General features: G+C 43.9%; 1 protein-coding gene across 12 annotated transcripts in view; it reads right to left on the bottom strand.

Moving 5' to 3' along the window:
- The window catches only part of mecom (MDS1 and EVI1 complex locus), a 144,174-nt gene that overhangs the window by 94,093 nt on the left and 30,871 nt on the right, over positions 1-19,210 (bottom strand). For all 12 annotated transcript variants that reach the window (XM_050070067.1, XM_050070098.1, XM_050070106.1 and 9 more), the window contains exon 2: positions 6,664-7,007. In XM_050070067.1, coding sequence (XP_049926024.1) covers positions 6,664-7,007 — 344 coding nt within the window. The remainder of the gene's footprint in view (positions 1-6,663; positions 7,008-19,210) is intronic.

Below are 19,210 nucleotides of genomic sequence, written 5' to 3'. Positions count from 1 at the left end.
CACATGAGATCAGAACATCAGTAACTCCCCCAAACACACACACACACACACACACACACAAACAGACAAACACAAGCCTCATCCAGCACCAACAAACAACAGATTAACCCAAAGAAAGGGATTACCAATCAACTGAGAGGCAGGGAGACAGACCCCAAGCTTGTTTTGTCTTTGGGATTTTTGAATGGACATCACTCCTGTCCAAGACAATCAAGCTCCAGTTACACTGAATGGGAAGCTCATCTCCCTCACAGACACCAGCAGAGACAAAAGCAGACACAGACACACGAGGCTGAAGGCATTATGGGGCCGCACACTCTGCACCATGTGAAGGAAGTTAGAGGCCACGCGTGTGTTTTGTCGCTCAGCAGGTGAAGGCACATGATATTTACTCATAAGGATTGGGGCCAATTTAATTCAGTAAATTATTTAATTGATTAAATAGAAAACTATAAACCGGTAAACTGCAAACTGGGGTTCAACCTTTAAAACACTACGCTTGATTTATGCTTGACGCATCTGCTGTGGTTGTGAGTGTCTGCACGGTCAAAGTGATGTCACACCATCAGACACAGTCAACAGACAACAGACAACTATGCGGACGTAGCTGGGCGCAGAACCATGCTGTAGACAGGGGTTTTCGATACAGTTTGGGAGAGTATTGGTTTGCCATGAGGAGAAATAAAATATATAAGAGTATAAAAGATACAAAGGTTTCTTGATCACGACCCTGAGTCAGCTCATCACCATGCAACCATTCCAGCAGAGAGCATAACTGAGCCTTTACAGTGACTGTTTGTTGTGACATACAGTATTTTAGAAATTTGAGATGACTAAGCTGATCGTGGTAAATCAAAGCAGGATAGGTGTAATAGAATCAGTTTTGTTTCGTACAACACAAGTGCCAGACAAATATGTTGACACTGCATAATTCTGAAAAACCAGCAATTGTTTTTCATCAAATGGTACCATTTTCACTTTCTACGATATCTGCCCATCTGACTACTGTATGGATAAGGTTAGGAAAAGTTCATGGCTATGGGAAATAAACAAACTATACTCTAGTTATTACCCAGGTTAAATTATGAGTTGCAAATTCTTCCAATGCGAATGCAATTCTAAGGATGAGACTGTCCCCTAAATGATCATATAGTTCATTTTAACAAGCAGATATTATGACCCATATTATCCTTATTGTTAGGCAGCGACCTCTAGTGGCTGTAGTAATTATTATGAAACAAAGAAGGAAGTCAAGCGACGGAGTATAAAGACTAGCAAAGCCCAAGTACGGTGGGAGTAAGGCGAGGTGTGCTGGTCAAACAAACACAAGACTTTCACCTAGGAGACTGATGATTGTGTCCCATGTGAAACCAAAAGTCAAGATGGCAATATTTTTACAACGTAGTATTTCACGAGACTTTACCTTAGCAACAAGTGTACTTATTTTAAGTCACACCATGGTGTTTCTTCTAAACCTAACTAATCATTTTTGTTGCCTAACCCTAACCATGTAGTTTTGGTGCAACTGTTTCCACTTCAAACCTTTACCACGTGTTAAAAAAGTGCGACCGTTAACAGTCATATACAAGGTATTCTGACGTCCAATGGTGGGAACTATTTTAGGAAACACTCCAAGGGTTGTATTCAGAGGGTAGGAACATATGGCCTATGTGGTTGTATGGGTTGGAGGACTTGTTGCATGGAATACAGAGTCAGATGATGCACTGCAAGCAGCCTGGTCTCCACTTCAACTGACTTGGAAATCAGGGTGTAAGGCAGACTTAGCTTAGCTTGGTATGCCTTATGCTAGTCCTGTGATTGTTGTGACTAATCAAAGGTCAGCTTCTAAGCTGGACAATGACAAGGCACCCCTGGATGCCAACCGCTAAAGACATTGGTAGAACATTGGACCTATGAATACAGGTGAAAACCCACTTCATCCTAAGTTCACCCCACACCCTCAGACCTCTTAGTCCAAGTTCATATTCTATACTGAGCCTTGGTTTTAGCCTAAATCCAGCAAACCCCTACTGTTACCCTACACCTAAGGAATACTGGGTGTCCCATCTAACTATGTGTCCCATCTACTGGTCTTACACGGCTTAGAAGTGTAGCTGTAGTTATAATTAAACAAGGTATAATTAAAGAATATGTGTTTCCTGTGCAGCACAGCTCAACAGTCTCTCAGTCCAGAACATTTTGTCGACACGGTGACACATTTCCCTCCTCACACTATCCGGTCGCACACAGCAGATTTTAATGGTCTTTATTGTCTTCTTTACAATTCATTAAGTGCAAATGAGACCCAAGTGTATGCTGTGAACAGCTCCTTCATAATTACACACAGTGTCTCAGCAGCCAGTCGGTGCTCTTCTCATGAGAGAAAACAGGTCCCACAATGATGTCAGCGCAGCCGTTGTGTTCATGCAGCACAATGCATTGACAACCGCCATTCACATCGCCTTTGCAGACGCGGGACTTTTTCACTTTGAATTTCTAAAAAAAACGATATGTGTGTGTACGTGTGTGTGAAAATGTGAAGATGTGTGTCCATTGAGAGATGCCTGAGTGACAGAGGGGTTCATCCCTAGCGCCTGCCTTTCTAAGCGCTGCTGTGGGCAGGGCCATCTCCGCTGACAGTGGATGGGATGTGGCAGGGGCTCGGGGATTAAGGGGCTTTTAGGAGGGCCGAGAGTGGCTCTTTCTCCCTGTGACAGAGAGAGGTGACAGGCCGTCAGCGCACAGGGGACAGGCGGACAGCCAGCCAGAGACATCTGCATTCATTCAGGACAGCGGCTTATCCGTGCACAAAAAACACGCCCTCTCGAAACGCCCTCCATCCACGCTCTCACACTCTGTCTTGCGCACACATGCACGCATGCACACACAAGAGCGTATGTGGACACACATGCAACGCATAGACGCACAAAACCCTGATTCCAGGATCGACCTTTCCTGGAGTTCACACTCTCTGTACATTTAAAAGGCAAAATGGTAAAAGCAGTAACTACAGTTGCAAGACGGCCTAAAAACTCTGCTGTTTTGTAACTATGGAAAATCAACTTCAACCTCAAGTCCAACTTTATTTTTGTCCCTGGAGGGCAATTGGTTATACAGCAAGTAAAAACACATAAAGGGCACGAGTGGACACATGAGAATGTACATACATAACAACCACCATGACCACAGGCTCTATGGGCTAAAGCTCCATCTCAAATCTCAAATTGAAAGTTTCTGATCCAACACTTAGCAATACAAACACACAATGCCAACATATGTATTTTCCTCCGTAGATCATTCGCAGGCCAAGACTTTCAGCTGACAACATTTAAATGATGGGTCTCCTCTTGGCCGGGCAGCTGCCTCTCCTCCTTCCATCCTCCCATCCTCTCATGACCGTGAGGTTCAGGAGACAGGCAGAGCCAGGAAGGGCCCTGCCCAGCTACCTAATCCTCTACTCCCATTCACCATCACTGCTAATCTCCTTCACCACCTCCCCACCACCGCCACCACCACTACCACCAACACTATCGCCTCCACCTTCACCTCCGCCTCTCACTCAAGAGGTGCACAAAGGCCCTAAAGCGCCCCTGTCCCGCCCCACTCACCATCCCGGTCCCTTCTTGCACCCCTAACCTGCTCCGCCCATTGCTCCTACAGCAGGAGGCGCCCAGTTTTCTAAGCCCAGGACCCATAATCCCGTGGGGCTGCGAGTTTGGGTGAGCCCAAAGGCTCATTGAGTCCTGGATAACTCTCTCCCGGACTCTAACTCTCTGTCTCATTGTTGCCGCTGCTGAGAAGAGGACAGACACAAATGGAGTTTGAATTTCAATGTGCCTAACGACTCAGAGAGAGAGACAGCAGAATATGGACTGGTGGGCATCCAGGCGTTAAGAGTATTTTCAGGGGAAGCCATGGAGAAATACATGCAAATACTGTGGGCGAGTGTGGGCCACCTCATCCCCAGATTTTTATTTTCATTATGTAAGTGAAATTATTAAGTACATTCTGGGAAAACAAGTTTATTTTTTTTCAAATTTTACACAAAAGCCAAGACGATGTCCTAAACGTGGATAAGATAAAATAGATGATATGATAGTTATTATTTGGATTTATTTAAAACGCTTATTCTTTATTAGGTGTCTCTTTCATTTTAAATACATATAAAATAAGTTCAGATTTTAATTCCTTGAACAAAGTGTTTGGGTCGTGGTGGGAATTTAAACAAACTGTGTTTATATTGACAAAGATAAGATGCCACCTTGATGATTAAATTCATAATAGAACCTTAATAGAAACACAATTCACTCTTATCAGATAATAAACTTACTAAAAGCACTTACTAATAGATATGTCTCAGCTCTCAGGCATGCACACACACACACAAACACACACACCAGTGAGCACACAACTACTGGCACAGTCAGCACTCCAGTTCTGCATACAACAGTGTAGGTGAGCGTCTCAGGCTGACAGACCCCTCACTGCTGCCTCTCTGCCTCTTATTTACTGAAGCTATCTTTCCCATAAGTCACCATTCCTGTATTCATAAAGCATCGCGGACGCCATAACTCACTCTTCCCCTTTATGAATAAAGCCCCCAAATTTATGGTGATGGCTCTGAGGAACGGTGGCCTCCCTGGTGACAAACTTCCCCCAGTCTGTCACCACTGGCCTGGGCCGCTCAGGGCCCTCCATCAAACGCTCCAGATGGGAGCGCCACTTTAGCGTTCCCCGGTCGGTGACATCACCTCGCCGCGCTGCACGGAATTGATGATGAAAGCAAACATATCTATCTTTACTCACATTTACCAAATCAATTTTATTTTTACAGACCCTCCGCAGGCTTATTGGCATATTGACGGTTTGCGCGCGGGAGGGGCGGGGGGGAGTGAGCAATGGGTGTGGGATGGTAAACGGGTGGGCATGGGAGGCGAGGGGGGAGGGTCAGGAGGGCTTAATGGCGTTTACCATATTTAATGCAGAGGGATGTCATCACTGAATATCCATTCTGAATAATGTGGCATTTCATCATAAATTCTTTACAACTTATTTACTTAATGGAAAGAGTTATGGCTCGCTGTCAGGGTGGTAATTAAACATTGTGATACAGTGCTGCCTCGCCAGGATCCCATCTTTCCCCTCAATACCCCCACCCGCCTGCCCCCAGACACACACACACACACACACATGCACACTCACATCCCAGCTCCTCAGCTTTTTAAATACATATTATTATTCAAGCTCCCCATAAATTACCACCGGATTAAAATTCATGAAACCTCTTTTTCCTTTATTTCCTTCCCTGGGAAAAAGAATAACCCAGAGAGCTTGTTCAACCGGCTGTAAATCTCTTTCGAGAGGGACAGAGACTTTTTATTAAGATTCTGTATTATGAAAATGGGCAAAAGTGAAGAGTTTTTCTTCACTTCAATTTAAGAGACATTTATATATTGCGTCTCACCCGGCAGTTGATAATGAGGGAGAAGTTGTTTCTTGGAGAAATGTAGTCCAGAGAGGAAAAAAAAAGAAGAAGAATTTATTTTGGTTTGGTCCGAGCCAAAACCACTGACTCAGAGCTGATGGGCTGGAGTAATGCTCTATGATGCAAACCCAACGAGCACCAGTCCAAATCCAAAACTATTTATATGAGCTGAATGTTGATACTTTACCAACACGTTCTCAGTCAGCTTTAAAGTGCAGCACTGAAACGGTCTCGGGGGTTAGGGAGACTCTAGTGAGAGGAGGAATGCTGTATTGAATCATCCTTTTATTTAAATCTGTGACTTTTCACTTTATGAACTGCATGGTCAGCGCTTCTTAATGAGCTTGGTTCTTTCCTACAAAAGGACAAAGGCCTGAATATGAAGGACTAAATCCTCACATCCAAATTAGAGAGGATCTATTTCGGTAGACTTAATGAGGCTGATACTCTGCCAGCCCCTGCCTCCTACTCTATAAAACCAAACTAGCATGACACTGACGGAGACCGCATCTAACCTTTGACCTTGTCCTGTGACCCTGCCTTCGATTTTTTGTGCCGGCTGACCAATATGTGATTTGCCAATGGCCGCACTGGGTCCCTAACCAGGATGAAAAAGGGATTTATGGCTTTTCATTTTAATTGAGTTAAGAGCACAACCTCGACTCCCTTTCTTTCAATGGCACTGAGCTAACATTACATCACTGGGCAGCAAACGGCAACAACAGCCTTGTGGTCACTGGGCTAAATGTGAGCATGACGACATGGGAGGAAATAAAAAGAGGACTGATGTGAATGCTACAGTGTGTATTGGCCGAGGAAACCCCCCGCTTTCTAGAAAGTGTGCTACTACTGTTGAAGAAAAACCTCGTATGTGCAATTTTCATGTTTACACTTGAACCAAAGCCTTAGCTGCTGTGTTGTAAGTAGAGCAAATTACTCTTACTTATACTTATATCCTAGCCGAGTTGTATTCAAAAACCATTGAAAAATGTAGAGGCCACTTTAAAAGAATGTCTGTTTTCTGAATTCTACATATTCTAACAGTTGCAGTGCACGTAATAAAACATTAATTTCAGTCCACCATCTATGTGTATGATGGAACCAACTCTGCAAAGCACTTATTCTGGATGATGTTACGAACATGCAAACAAACTCTCCTTCATCTATTATGTTCCTACCTCCCAGCCTTGAGTGGGATCTCGTAGACAAGGCATGTGCTCTCCTTCATATGGTCCAAAGCGCTCCCCGACGTTTACCCTCCTGCGGCTCCAGATGCCCAGGCCTCCGCCTGGAACTGCCGACTCTCGCAGTTCAAAGTCCAGGGGAATGGGCAAATCTTCTGGGGGCAAAAAGATCGGGTGATGGAATGACAAGTGGTCCTGGGGTGAAGCCTCATCATCAGAGAGCGGAGGGGACGCCGGGTCCTCTGCCAGGGCCGAAGGGGGAGTGGGATCACCATCAGAGCCACAGACATCGTCCAGTATGTCGGACGGGTAGAGGGCAAACTCATCATCACCATCACCTGTGGAAGACAGAGAGAGAGTCTCTTTGTGAGGGCGATGATCACGAATAGCTTTATGATCGTTGGATTATCAAAGGTTAACGCTAGTGATGGCGATCTTTCAAGTGTTTAATAAGTTCCTGCATCACCAACAAAACACTCCAAAGAAGCCTCATGTCTTCATCTTATTTTAAGTATGGAGGGCAAATGAGTAAAACATACAAAGTGGACATGTGTTTACTTGATAAGTTGGGTTGTCATAAGTTTTCACTGAGCACAGCAATAAAGACTAGGAGAGCATGAAGAGAGCATACTCCTTTCCAAGTCTATGTTTTTCTTCTTTTTTCTAATCTCTGGGTATGTTCCTGACCTAGGAAACACCCAACACATTAAATTTCATATCAAAATATAAAATAAGTCAAAAACAGGCTTTTGGAGTTGGAAAAAAAAAAAAATCCTAGAGCAGCAACATGGCATGTTTGCCATTTGTTTGAGCTGATGCCAAGCTGGGTAAGCAGGGTCTGCTCAGCATTGTACTTCTCTGACTGTTTTATATTTCCTTTTCCTGAGCTCTTTCTCCACCATACAGTGAAAACAGAGGGAAGCATACTGGGGTTAATTGTGAATAGAGTGAAACAGGACATGAAGTATGACCCTTGAACCCACATTGGGCTTCTTCAGAGTGGCACACGTGGCTGGTGGAGCTAAATGGTGGAAGAGGGACTGAATCATTGACAGCATTGAAGCACTTATGGTCTCCAAAATAGGTGGAAAGAGAAAAAGCAGAAAAGCAGATACAAACACCAGCAAAGGCATTCAGACAGTGAACTTGTCCTCAAGTCAAGTTCACGTACAGACAATCAGACAGGTCCCCAAACAAGCTAACAGACACATCAAGAGCTAATGAAGAAGTCATGTAGGATCACAGACTGCCAGCCAGGTGTCACACAGAGAGACAGAAAGACACTCGAAGCCGGAAAGGATTCACAGGAAGCTGCCGCTTCCCCAGCGTGCATCAGAGATGGGCAGCACCTAACGCAGGCTGACAGGCCACGGGGAGAGGGGGCTCTGCTAATGAGGCTCCACAACCCATCCCTGGGCTGAGGAACATTCCTGAAGGGCTGCCTGTGTGACACTGTACCGCTGCGCTGTCAGCCGTGGAACCTTTGATCCACACAGATACACACACACACGTCTTGTTCACTAGCCATGAAGTAACCGTGCTTCTGATTGACTGGACGGGTCACTGTGATTGGCCACGGGCGGTCATAAACTAACCTGAGAGATTAACTCAAGACCTGGACAAAGTCACTGAACTTTTCATGTGCTCTCACCTTTACAGTGCTACAAACTTTACACATTACCTGAAGAACAAGATCGGCCAAGTGCGTAAATATCCTTAAAATATGTGCGACTTCCACTTTGTCAAGGTCAGAGCACACTGTCTGGGGAAAAGGAACACAAAAGTGTCAACCACCACCTAAGTAGTACATGAGCTGTTTTCCTCTGCCAGTTAAGAATCATAATTCCTGTCAAAATGTGTTTGCTGCGGAGAAAAAAAAAAACGTATGCATGAACAAATTGTGCTGAATCATCTGTCTGTTACAGGTATTTGGCTGCGTTTTCTGTTATGCAGTATGTTCGTGTATTTGTCGAACCAGATCTACGACTTAAGTATTTCTCATAGTCATTCCCCACAGCAATACCTGATCACAGTGTATGAGCAACTATTGTGTTTGACACACACACTGTGTGGGCCCAGCGTGTTTGAGGGGAAAGTCTTTTAAAGGCTCTGCTGAGCCGGGCCGGGCATGAAACCCAATGTGTCTCTGAGAGTCAACGTAATGATTTTCAGCACGGAGTAACGCTGTTATAGTCCTCGATGTGAAGCTTGCCATATGGTAGAGGGACAAGAGCTTTTAAAGGTAACTGTATCCCTCCATTGCTGTTTCTCCTCTGACATTTCCCCCCCCTCATGCTGGTCTCCAAGTTTATATTTGATTTAGACCAGAAATTCCTCCGGTCCAGTGGACTCAACGAGAGCATTTCAGCCCATAAACATATATGTTTCTGTAAGGTAAACGTTAACCGAAAGCAAATATGCTATGTTCAGAGTTTTAAAAATTGTGGTTTCGTGTGCAGATGATTGATAAGTCAAAGACCGAAGCTGTGCTTAGACGTGTGGGGCTGCAGGGACACCGAGCGCAGATGATCAGACTGGTTTGTGCGTGTGTATTTCTGTGTGTCTCAGCGGCAACTTAAAGCAAATAGTCCTGTTTGTTTGTTCAGTAATGGACATTACTTCATCACTGCGAGCTGACGCCCTTCATCAAAGAGGGAGCGCTAAAAGAATTCTGGGTAGAGCGCGGGGGGAACTCCAGCTGGGAGCAGCACCGCGACTTCAACTGCATTATCAGCAGAGATGGCACATCGTGATTTAACAAGAAAGCAAGTGTCAAATAAGAAAAGCAAAACTTTGATGTATCTGAAAGACAACACAAAAGATTAAGTGTTTAATAATGAGGAAAACAACATTATCTCCTCATCAAAATCACTCAGGAACAACAGAAAATACATCACGGCACTTTGCACACACATGCCTGTATCTCGTGTATTTAAATGCTCGCGCTTGACGCCAAATTCATTAATTTTTATTAAGAGGGAAAACATTTGTTCCCGGGCCTGCTATCTGCATGGGTGGAATGATTTTCACCTCTGCCATGAGGTGTTGGGCGGACTCATACATCACACGATTACCCCGAGCAGCGAGCAGGGCCGCCATCATCAGGGAGTGAATTAAAGATGATAGAAAGAGCTATTAATCACTGTGACAAAGCCCCTAATGGAGGTGTGACCCAGCCACTGCCGACGGGACGCTGAGGGGACGCACCCACGGGACAAATGGATACATATGTTTACAGAGAGAAATAACCTACCTGTGGACATAGTTAACCCCCCCCCCCCCCTTGTTTTTTTTTTTCTGCACCGCTGTCTTTTTTGCTCTACTTCATCGATGTCTATTTAACAATTGTGTCTTTTGCTACATTTAAACATTTCACTCTGTCGTCTCTTGTGTTTGAATCAGGTAAATTCTACAACTGTATCCTGTGAATTTTAAGGCATGATGATCTCAAATCCTTTAAATCACACAAAGAGACACTTATATGTCAAAAACATTGCTTTTTCTTATATATTCATGGTTTTGTTATTTACAGAAAGCTAAAAAAAAAAACCCTTTTGGTTTGCTAAAATTTTATGTCCCACTTCCTCCTCTGCATCTCTGCCTAAAGTATGCAACGCCAGACAGGCTGTAAGGTGCAAAGCGGGAACATTATTCATCTATTTAGCCGCAAACCCAATTCACAGATCACTTCATCTGGCCAGATAAAGCGCTCTAACAGTTGACTGATGGGGTCTTAGATCATGAAATATGGAAATGAACTCCTCACCTTACAAGGACCGGCCCTCGTGCTTATCTGTAGACATCATTTGTTGCCTGTGATAACACACAAATGGGATGGGGGGGGGGGGGGGGGGGCTTACCCTTGTACTGCAGGTCAAACATAATCACACATGATCCCCTCCATTAGTCATCACATCCAAATTCTGAAAGTGAACCCTTCATCATTCCTCTGCTCTCTGTTTATCTCTGCATAGAAAAATCATGGATGGTCTAACAGAAGTCTAACTTGCTGCTAAACCAACTCAGAATTTGGTTGGGGGGGGGGTGGTTCAAAATTCGTGGGAGGGGTTGAGATGATTGCTGTTATTGCATATTGATTCATTTGCCTGAAAAATGAGGATCCCCTGAGGGAGGTGTCCACATCTGGGAGAGACAACTCATTGTGACCGAATTCAAAAAGAAAATAAAAAATAATTATCTCCATTTGGTTAATTTTTACGCTCTCACAGTTACTGCCAAATAGAAAATGGCTGCTGTTGATTTGCTAAGCGCAGTTAATTACAGTGCATCAGTTTGTGCCTAGATTCCCTCAGCAGGGTGTATAGGAGAGCGTTTGGAGCCCCGTGCCCTCGGGAGAGGCAATAAGCTTCCTAATTAACTCTGTCTTTGTGCTTAATGGAGGCCTTAGCGCTGCTTTTGGGGAGTCTTTTGGTCGGCGGGTCCATTGGGGTGAATGTGGTACTGAGTGATACAAACCACAAACGCTCATAGCCTTAGGTAGCTGTGTGTGTAGAATCCTGGCCCATTGTCCATAATTTATCTCTTAGTATTTGTTTCTTCAACTGAGAACAATTGTAAAAGTAATTTTTTAAAATAAAAAACAGGATAAAAAACATTTGCGTGTTGTTTATTGAACCCTGGAAAATCGTATACCTCCTCCCTTGATGTGATTGTTAAGTCCCGAGAAAGTGTGTCAAATACCCTTAAAATTAGGGACAAAAAACAGGTAATGCTGCAGGTACTGAATGTAAAATCTAAAATGCCATACATCCAGTTATATTCACATTCACACGCTCAGAAACAGGCATTCATTTTATACAATACAAACTGTTTAAGCACACACACAGACAGCCGCACACACACCCCAGAGTAACAAGAGCAGAGCTCTTTACACAGTCTTAATTAATGAGAGCATTGTCTATGTTTCTTCACCCCTGTGTTAGTCAACTGCTCCCCGTTCCAAATGGAAAACACTCCATTAAGGGCCCTGGGCCGAGTTACCAATTAACACCGCACAACAAACTGAAACTTAGAGCTGGTCCCTCTGTGCACACACACACACACACAGACACCTAATTAATTAGCATTAGTTGTGATTAATAATGAGGGTCCTTTAATGGTAAATCTGCAGCTCCGATGGCAGGCTGACACAACAAAGGCGTCTGTGTGCGCGGCAGGATTTATCTGGGGAGCTGCTCGGGGATTTTAACATGTTTCTCACAGGCCTGACAAATGGCCTATTAATTATCTAATGTTGTCTGACAACAGCCGCTTGATAAAGATGTATGTTTGGACAGGGTGAGGAGGGGAAGATACAGCGGAGGAAAAGAGAGAGATGTGTGCGTGAGTGTGTGTGGAGGGAGGTGGTTTGCATAAAGGAAGAAAATATAAAGTATGTGAGAGTGAGGGGAGACTTGCAGAAATTCTGTAGGCTACTGAGTGACACACACAAACAAGCAAACACAGTGAAACTCTTCCTTTGTATCAAGACAAATGGCTGTGCATCTACTTCTGTGGTTGTTTGGGATAATCAATATGAAGGATTAACAAAGCACATTTATTTTTAATGAAATGCAAATGAATGAAGTCCTGATGAACACAGAGATGGATGTGCAACACACACACATATGCACACACTTTACGTCCTAAAACCACAATCAATATCATCAACGAGGAAGCCTCCACATCAGCCCGACCACCTCATATCATTAACTCTCTAACAACATGGAGCATATGGGCATCTCGCTCCCTCTCTGTCCCTCTCCCCCGATTCAATCTCAGTCCTGACTCTAATTTGCGGAGTTTATCTTCCGCCTGGATGTTGACAGGTGCCAGTTGCCAAACGATTTTTATGATTGTTTTAGCCACGCATTTGGCCTAATGAGATAGGATCCCAGTCGGACGCTAACTCAAGCCTGTCAAATGTAAAGCAAACAGAATAACAACCCGGCGCTCACATTGTTTCCACAAGCCATACATCAGCCGGGGCGTAGAGGGAGGGCCCTCCGAATCACACGCTGACCCCGGGATAGAGACGATGAGGGGAAAGAGTGGGAGAGAAGGAAAGAGGAGGGGGTGGAAGGGGAGAGTGGGTGTGAAATCTAGGATATTAGGGCACTGTAATGCCAGAAGAAACTAAAATTAAGGGAAAGTAGTCATCCTGTGAGTCTCCCTGAGCATGCATGTTTGTGCCTCTCCATATTCTACAATTAAGTCTGCACTTTTAACAGATAATATCTTCATATCCTTCAATCAGTAATGAATGCGTGTGTATCGTCTGCAAATACACACACTTTTTTAAGTATTGATTTGTCTGTTTTCTTCTTCGAAGTGACGTGTAGAGAGAACGTGTCGACAGAGGTCATTAATCCCATCATCTCTTCTGTCTTTGCCTCCGATTCAATCCCAACTCAGCACCCCCCAACATGTCACACATCCTAAGCTTTTGATTTGTTTGTTCTGGTCACCTGTGCCACTCCTTTCATCTGTCTTCCTGCTCCTCCAGACTAATCCCTCTATCTTTTTAGACAGCAACAACAGCGATATCTTCCCCCCATAGAACAAAGGAAACCACAACTCTCCGCCACTGAAAGGTGACACAAGAATCTCGAACGTAAACATGTCAATGATCATAAAAAGACACTATGTGGAAAGCCACATTTGTTACCTAATCCAAAAGTAAAACCAAATGTTCATCCCAAAGTTATATTCCTAACAATACATGTCAATGCAAACATGCTTAGATGCATTCTCTCTCCCCTCCTCTCTCTTCTCTCTCCCTCTTTCGCTTTCATGTCATGGCTAACTGCCATTGGGCCCTAATATAATTATGGCTCACAGTTGTGCACATTTGAGAAATTGATTCCTTTGATGAAATGTGAGCGAGGCAGGTCTGGGCAGAGCAGAGAGAGACGTATATCCAGAGTGGTTGCTGCCAGCCCCCCCAGCCCTGTGGAAGGCCCCCTGGGTACCAAACCGCCAGCTCAACCCAGCCCAGGCTGTCCCAGTCGTTAAAAGAAATGATAGCATATGTGCTTTGTTTAAGTTTGATGTCTTCATAATGCATTACACAATTAGATTGATTTGACAATTTCCATTATACTTGATAAAATATTTATGTAGGCCTGAGGATGGTAGTTCTTATCAAAGGGGGCGGATCTGCAGCGCAGATGGGAGCTCCGGTCTGCAGCGGGAAGGCCATCAGTCAGCTAAAACTGGGCAAAAATCGTAGGCAAATACAACCTGACTACTTGAAATTTGTATTTGCAACATAAAAAATGTTATTTTCTAAGTCGTGCAAGCGAGCCTGAGCACATTCAAGTGTTTGACATGGATAATCAGGCACACCTGATTGAGATCAGATGCATAAAGCTGCACTGTATATCAGAGAATCAATAACCTTGTCCCCATATGTTTGCATTGTGCGCTATACAAACACTACAGAAAAGAAAAGCCTGGTGGGCATTGAGAGTGTAATGCCGCTGGCTGCTCTCCCAACAGAAAATTTTCCATCGAAGACAATTTCTGGCTGCACAAATTTCCGGCTATACGGCACATTAGCTTTAGATTTGCCTCAGTTGAAACCTGGAAAGCCGGTGTCAACTGTGTATTGGCATCAGACTGAAACACATACTGCTGTTTGTTGTTAGCCCTGTTGCTTAATTTGTACGGTCAGGGGGTTGGATCACTATTGGATACAAAATCTACCTCACATGACCTACATAGCTCATGTGTGTCTAATGTACTCACAACATATCATACTATATTAAAGTCTACCAAACTTTTTTCTCTCCCAACCTTCTGCATCAGCTTTATACATTAAAAGAAAAGGCAGAAATGCCAATACAGTAAATAAATCAATCTCAGCGATAAATTCAAACCGCTCATGCTCAGAGGTGAGTCTCCTTCACCCTTCTTTCCTCCCTAATTCTCTTTTTCTTTAGCACCCTGGATGCCTCCCTCTTTCTCCCCTTTCTCACCTGTCTCCCTTCTCTCTCCCCCGTTCCCTTCACACCCTTCCTACGAACCTCTCACAGTGCGCAGCCACCCCACATCCATCACAGCCCAGAAATTTAAGGAGCCAAATTGGCCTCATCTGTCTCAATGTTGGATGCAGATGGAGTTTCTTCTGCTGAGGGAGGTGCAGTTAGTCACCCCTGCTGCCCCCACCCCTTCAATCTACTGCCTTAAAGCCAAGCCAGCCTGCGCCGCTCTCGACACTATAGAGCCACGTTATGAGGCCAGCTGCCGGGATAAAGAGGGCACAGCGGTGAAGTGACCACTACACTGACCACACACACTCTCTGCTTCATTCAGTTTTCTCTCAATCACATTTTTCTCTCCGTTTTTTTTTTTATTCTCCATCTAGCCTTCATTCTTCCTCACTCTATTCCGTTCACTCACTCCCCACACTCGTGCTTACTCATATTGCCAGCACACACACACACACCTACTCCACAAACACGAGTGGCAGTGCGGTGGCCATAGCGAGCGCAGCCTGCAGTATAGTCTCAAGCAGCCTGGTCAGACCTGGCTCGTTAATAAAGGCCCTAAATGAGGCAGCATGCATAAAACATGAAGCGCCGCGTGCTGCCGTAATGAACTGCTGCTCCATAATTGCATCTCAGAGCCGTAAAATGAAGACAAAATATTTGAAGAGGGATTCTGTCACCTCTCTGCAGAAGCAACACTAATCACAGGCGTTCTGCGGGGCCCTTGGGGTCTCCCCTTGACAGAGAGCAGGGGCTAAACGCCCAGGGCGACGACATTGGCAACACCCTCCAAGTAATGGGACATAATTGAATAATTGCTGATTAGAAAATAGGGGGAGAGGTAATAGTATAACAGTGTCCAGTGTGTTATCCAAAATGATCCCACTGGGAAGGAGAATATGATAATATGGCACAGGGATGGATAACAAAATACATGTATCTACTGTACCTACCACCTACTGGGAAATTATTTCATTAATTTAGGGGTCAGTTTATGCGCCTTGAATTACTGCTAAGGGATAACAGATGAGATGGTGCAAAAGCAGAAACGCTGGAATAGAAAAGTGTTGTTTGTACCTGTTTGTGGAACCAGATGGATGAATATATTAGGAGAATTCAACCAAACAATCTGGTCGCAGGAAACTAAACTGAAGTGACCCAACAAAGCAATCAAAGAGTTCAAAATTACATATTGATTTATTGAGAAATAATAACTTAAAAAAGCCCCCGCAAACCAGGGAGCAATTGCTACACACACACACACACACACACACACACACACACTGACAAGCTCAGAGACAGGCAGGCCTCCAGATGAGAGATTGGAGTCCCACCCAGGGGTGTCACCCAGACAGTTAGAGAGTTGCTGTAGTGACAGGGTGGCTGTGGTGACATAATGAAGGTGCTGTGGTTGTCACAGGGGGTCAGTGGTGATCACACTGCCCAGCTGGGGGGGTTCGGGACACGTATAATGAATCCCACCAATGACAAATGGCCCTCAACTCGGGGCTGAGGCATCTGACAAACTCAAACTCATCACTTGGACACCTTAGACACACACACACGGGCAACAGCAGACACTACGAGGAACACACACAGATACACTGTGAAGAAACAGAGGAACATACACATTATGTCAACGTATGGGATCTCTGCATGTGACGATTTAAACGTCTTGTGTATAATCAGGGTGCTACTTAAAGCTTTAACAAGCATCTCTTTGTGGAGGAACCTTAAAAGGCCTCAGCTCCCGGTTCTTTGCTCAGCTTTGCTTAATGAATCTTCTCCGTCACCTCTGGCTGCCACTTGAAACTTTCGAAAAAAGAGCCCTTAATTTTGCTGTTGTGGCACTACAGTGGCAGGTCAGAGGTTATCAATACGGGCATTGTTTAACATGCACAATGGGACATGAACATGAGTTCAGAAAATCCCCCTCTTGCACTATTCGGAAGCATGAGCATATACAGACGGCAAAAAAAAACGTCTGATAGAGATTTGAAACAGCAGTCCAGATACTCTAAAAAAAAACTGAATTCAATCAGAAAGGAGGTCTGTGTTTGGTAAAGAAAAGAAAAACTAACTATTGGAAAGCGGGGGTATTCTTAATGTGACAAGTTGACCACCTACTACCAACCTGACATCCTCCATTTAATATTTTTGGATATGAATAGACTTTGTCTGAGGGTTGCTTTTCCACTCGCAGGGTCTGCTTGCCTCGAGCACTACCACAGCGGCAGGCCAATTCCACCTTAACTTTGTTACAGAACTTGTTACATACAATAATGTCCGTGGCTACAGAGACTTTCCAAACCACAGCGCGACATGTGGAATAGACCCGGGCATGGAAAGGTCCTGGAGAGGATGTTTGTTTAATGATTGCTGGAAGGCTAACATTCAGCCCCGCGCCCCGAGCAACAAAATCCCCCTCGGAGCACTGAAGCTGTTTACGTTATTTGTTATGGATGTCAATTTCCCTCTATTTAGGAGGTGATTTAACTGGGCAATACAGTAGGATTGTGCTATTGTATGGGGATTGTTGTCTCTCTGTGTAATGCACCACACAGCTCTGCATGGGAGTCCGGACATAAACAGTGAGGGTCATTGTCAAGACTGAGAGGGGCATTCGGCTCGACTGCAGAAAAAACTGTCACTTCTGAGTCATATTTTAACATCTGAATGTTACGACCTGATGATTCAAGACCTGAAGACCCTTTTTTAAATAATTTTCTTGACTTTAATGTCCTTGATGAATGTGATAAGATATAAAATTCCTGTCTGTGTGCACTGCAAAAAAACATCCTTGCATTTTCTTATATATCGCAGAATTCACTTTCACATTTAGGACGCTCTTACCTGCATTTTATCCCTGTAGGAGCATGTGAGTGTGTGTTATTGTGTGCATGTGTGGGGTGGAGAGTGGCGGGTGGACATAAATGGAGAGTGACAGCTGCCAAATGACAGTGAGATTGAGGTGGGAATGCAGAAGGACAATGTGGGAAGGAGAGGAACATGACAGTAACAGCAACTCAGATTACACTGAGATCACACACACACACACACAAAGCACATCACCGATCCTACTCCGCGCTCAGGGGGGTTGATGGGAAATGAGGTCCTGTAAGGAGTGCTCAGTGTGTCATTCAGACAGATGAGAAGGATCACAGAAATCCCCTGTTTCTTCTTCCTAATTCAAACAAACAGGGACTCTAAGCGGAGCCACATGGCCTCCCTTAATGACTGACATTTTGTTTAAGAACCATCCATAATGACCTGGTTTGAATTTAAATACTTGGTGTTTATTTCACAATGAGCTGCCAATATTCACCAATGAAAAATTCCAAAGTGCTTGAGTGACTTGAGACTGTTGACTTCATGCTTTTTCTCTCCCTTTGGTTTTCCTGTTTTGTACACAGTTGGAGTGGCATGACTGTGGAATTAATGACAGACCGCCTGAACATGAACATGTTAAGCATAAAGTGAAACAGATTATCAGGAGATCTTTTACACTAATGCATTTGAAAAGGCAATATTTCTATAAGAGGGTTTTAATCTTTGGTACGATGGACTTAAATCTCACCAAAACATGGTTTTTATATTTCTCAAACTGTGTTTCTTTATATTTGACGGCTCTTGAGCTAATTTAATTCATTAAAGCCTCTTATCTTTTTACTATGGCTAATCAACTATGTCTAGAATATTAGTAGATCTGTGTAAAGAAATGCCGACTTGATGGCAGAACAATTATGTATGAAAATGCAAGTTTCAACACAATGAATGCATTTAAAAATAAAAATAAATACATAAAATCTTAAAGAGGCAATATACGCATGGCGAAGTGCAATGCACCACCACTGTAAAGGAAAAACATTTTTAAAAGTACCATATTGACTAGGGAAATAAAGCAATTACAAATCACAACAGCACAAGGATTTAACATCTTTTGAACCACCTGATACATTGACAATCCACTAAAAAAGCACCAGGATGAAAAGCATCCCCCAAAGACATTACAAGTGTTGCAGCCAATTAATAATCGCCTCATTTGAACCTGCTGCATGCACTTGTGCAGCCAAAAATCAATCAAGGTCCCACTTTTTTTTTTCCTTCATATTGATGGACTGCGTTGAGTAACAGAATGCTAACTCTAAACCAACAATGCCACGGCCATGTACATAGATGGAAATCAATTGTAATTAAAACTGAACAAGTGTTCCGCTTTATACACTCAAAGAGTGCATTGGTCATTAAATACATTTTCATCAGTTATCAGTTAAAGGTTTTAAACAAAGTCCATGGCTTCCGCCTCCTTTGGGATAGCACTCAATGCCTCCACACTCGCGTGGCAAATTTACCCGTGCTTGCTTTGCAATCAAAAGGCGGCCAAATTAAGTATCAAACAATTTAATGTTATGTGTCACTCTCCAAAACGATCTGTATTAGAAGCACTTAATTAAACTTTCAAATTCAAATGTACTAATCAGTTTGCGGCAGAGTGGGCGCTTGTTTTTCCCACATGAAACGCCACGGCTGGCCAGCCCGGCCCATTGCCT

Source organism: Epinephelus moara, chromosome 2 (assembly GCF_006386435.1).
Source record: "Epinephelus moara isolate mb chromosome 2, YSFRI_EMoa_1.0, whole genome shotgun sequence".
Taxonomy (NCBI): Eukaryota; Metazoa; Chordata; class Actinopteri; order Perciformes; family Serranidae; genus Epinephelus; species Epinephelus moara.
The sequence above is the reverse complement of the archived record's forward strand: the minus strand, read 5'-3'. Positions and strand labels throughout refer to the sequence as shown.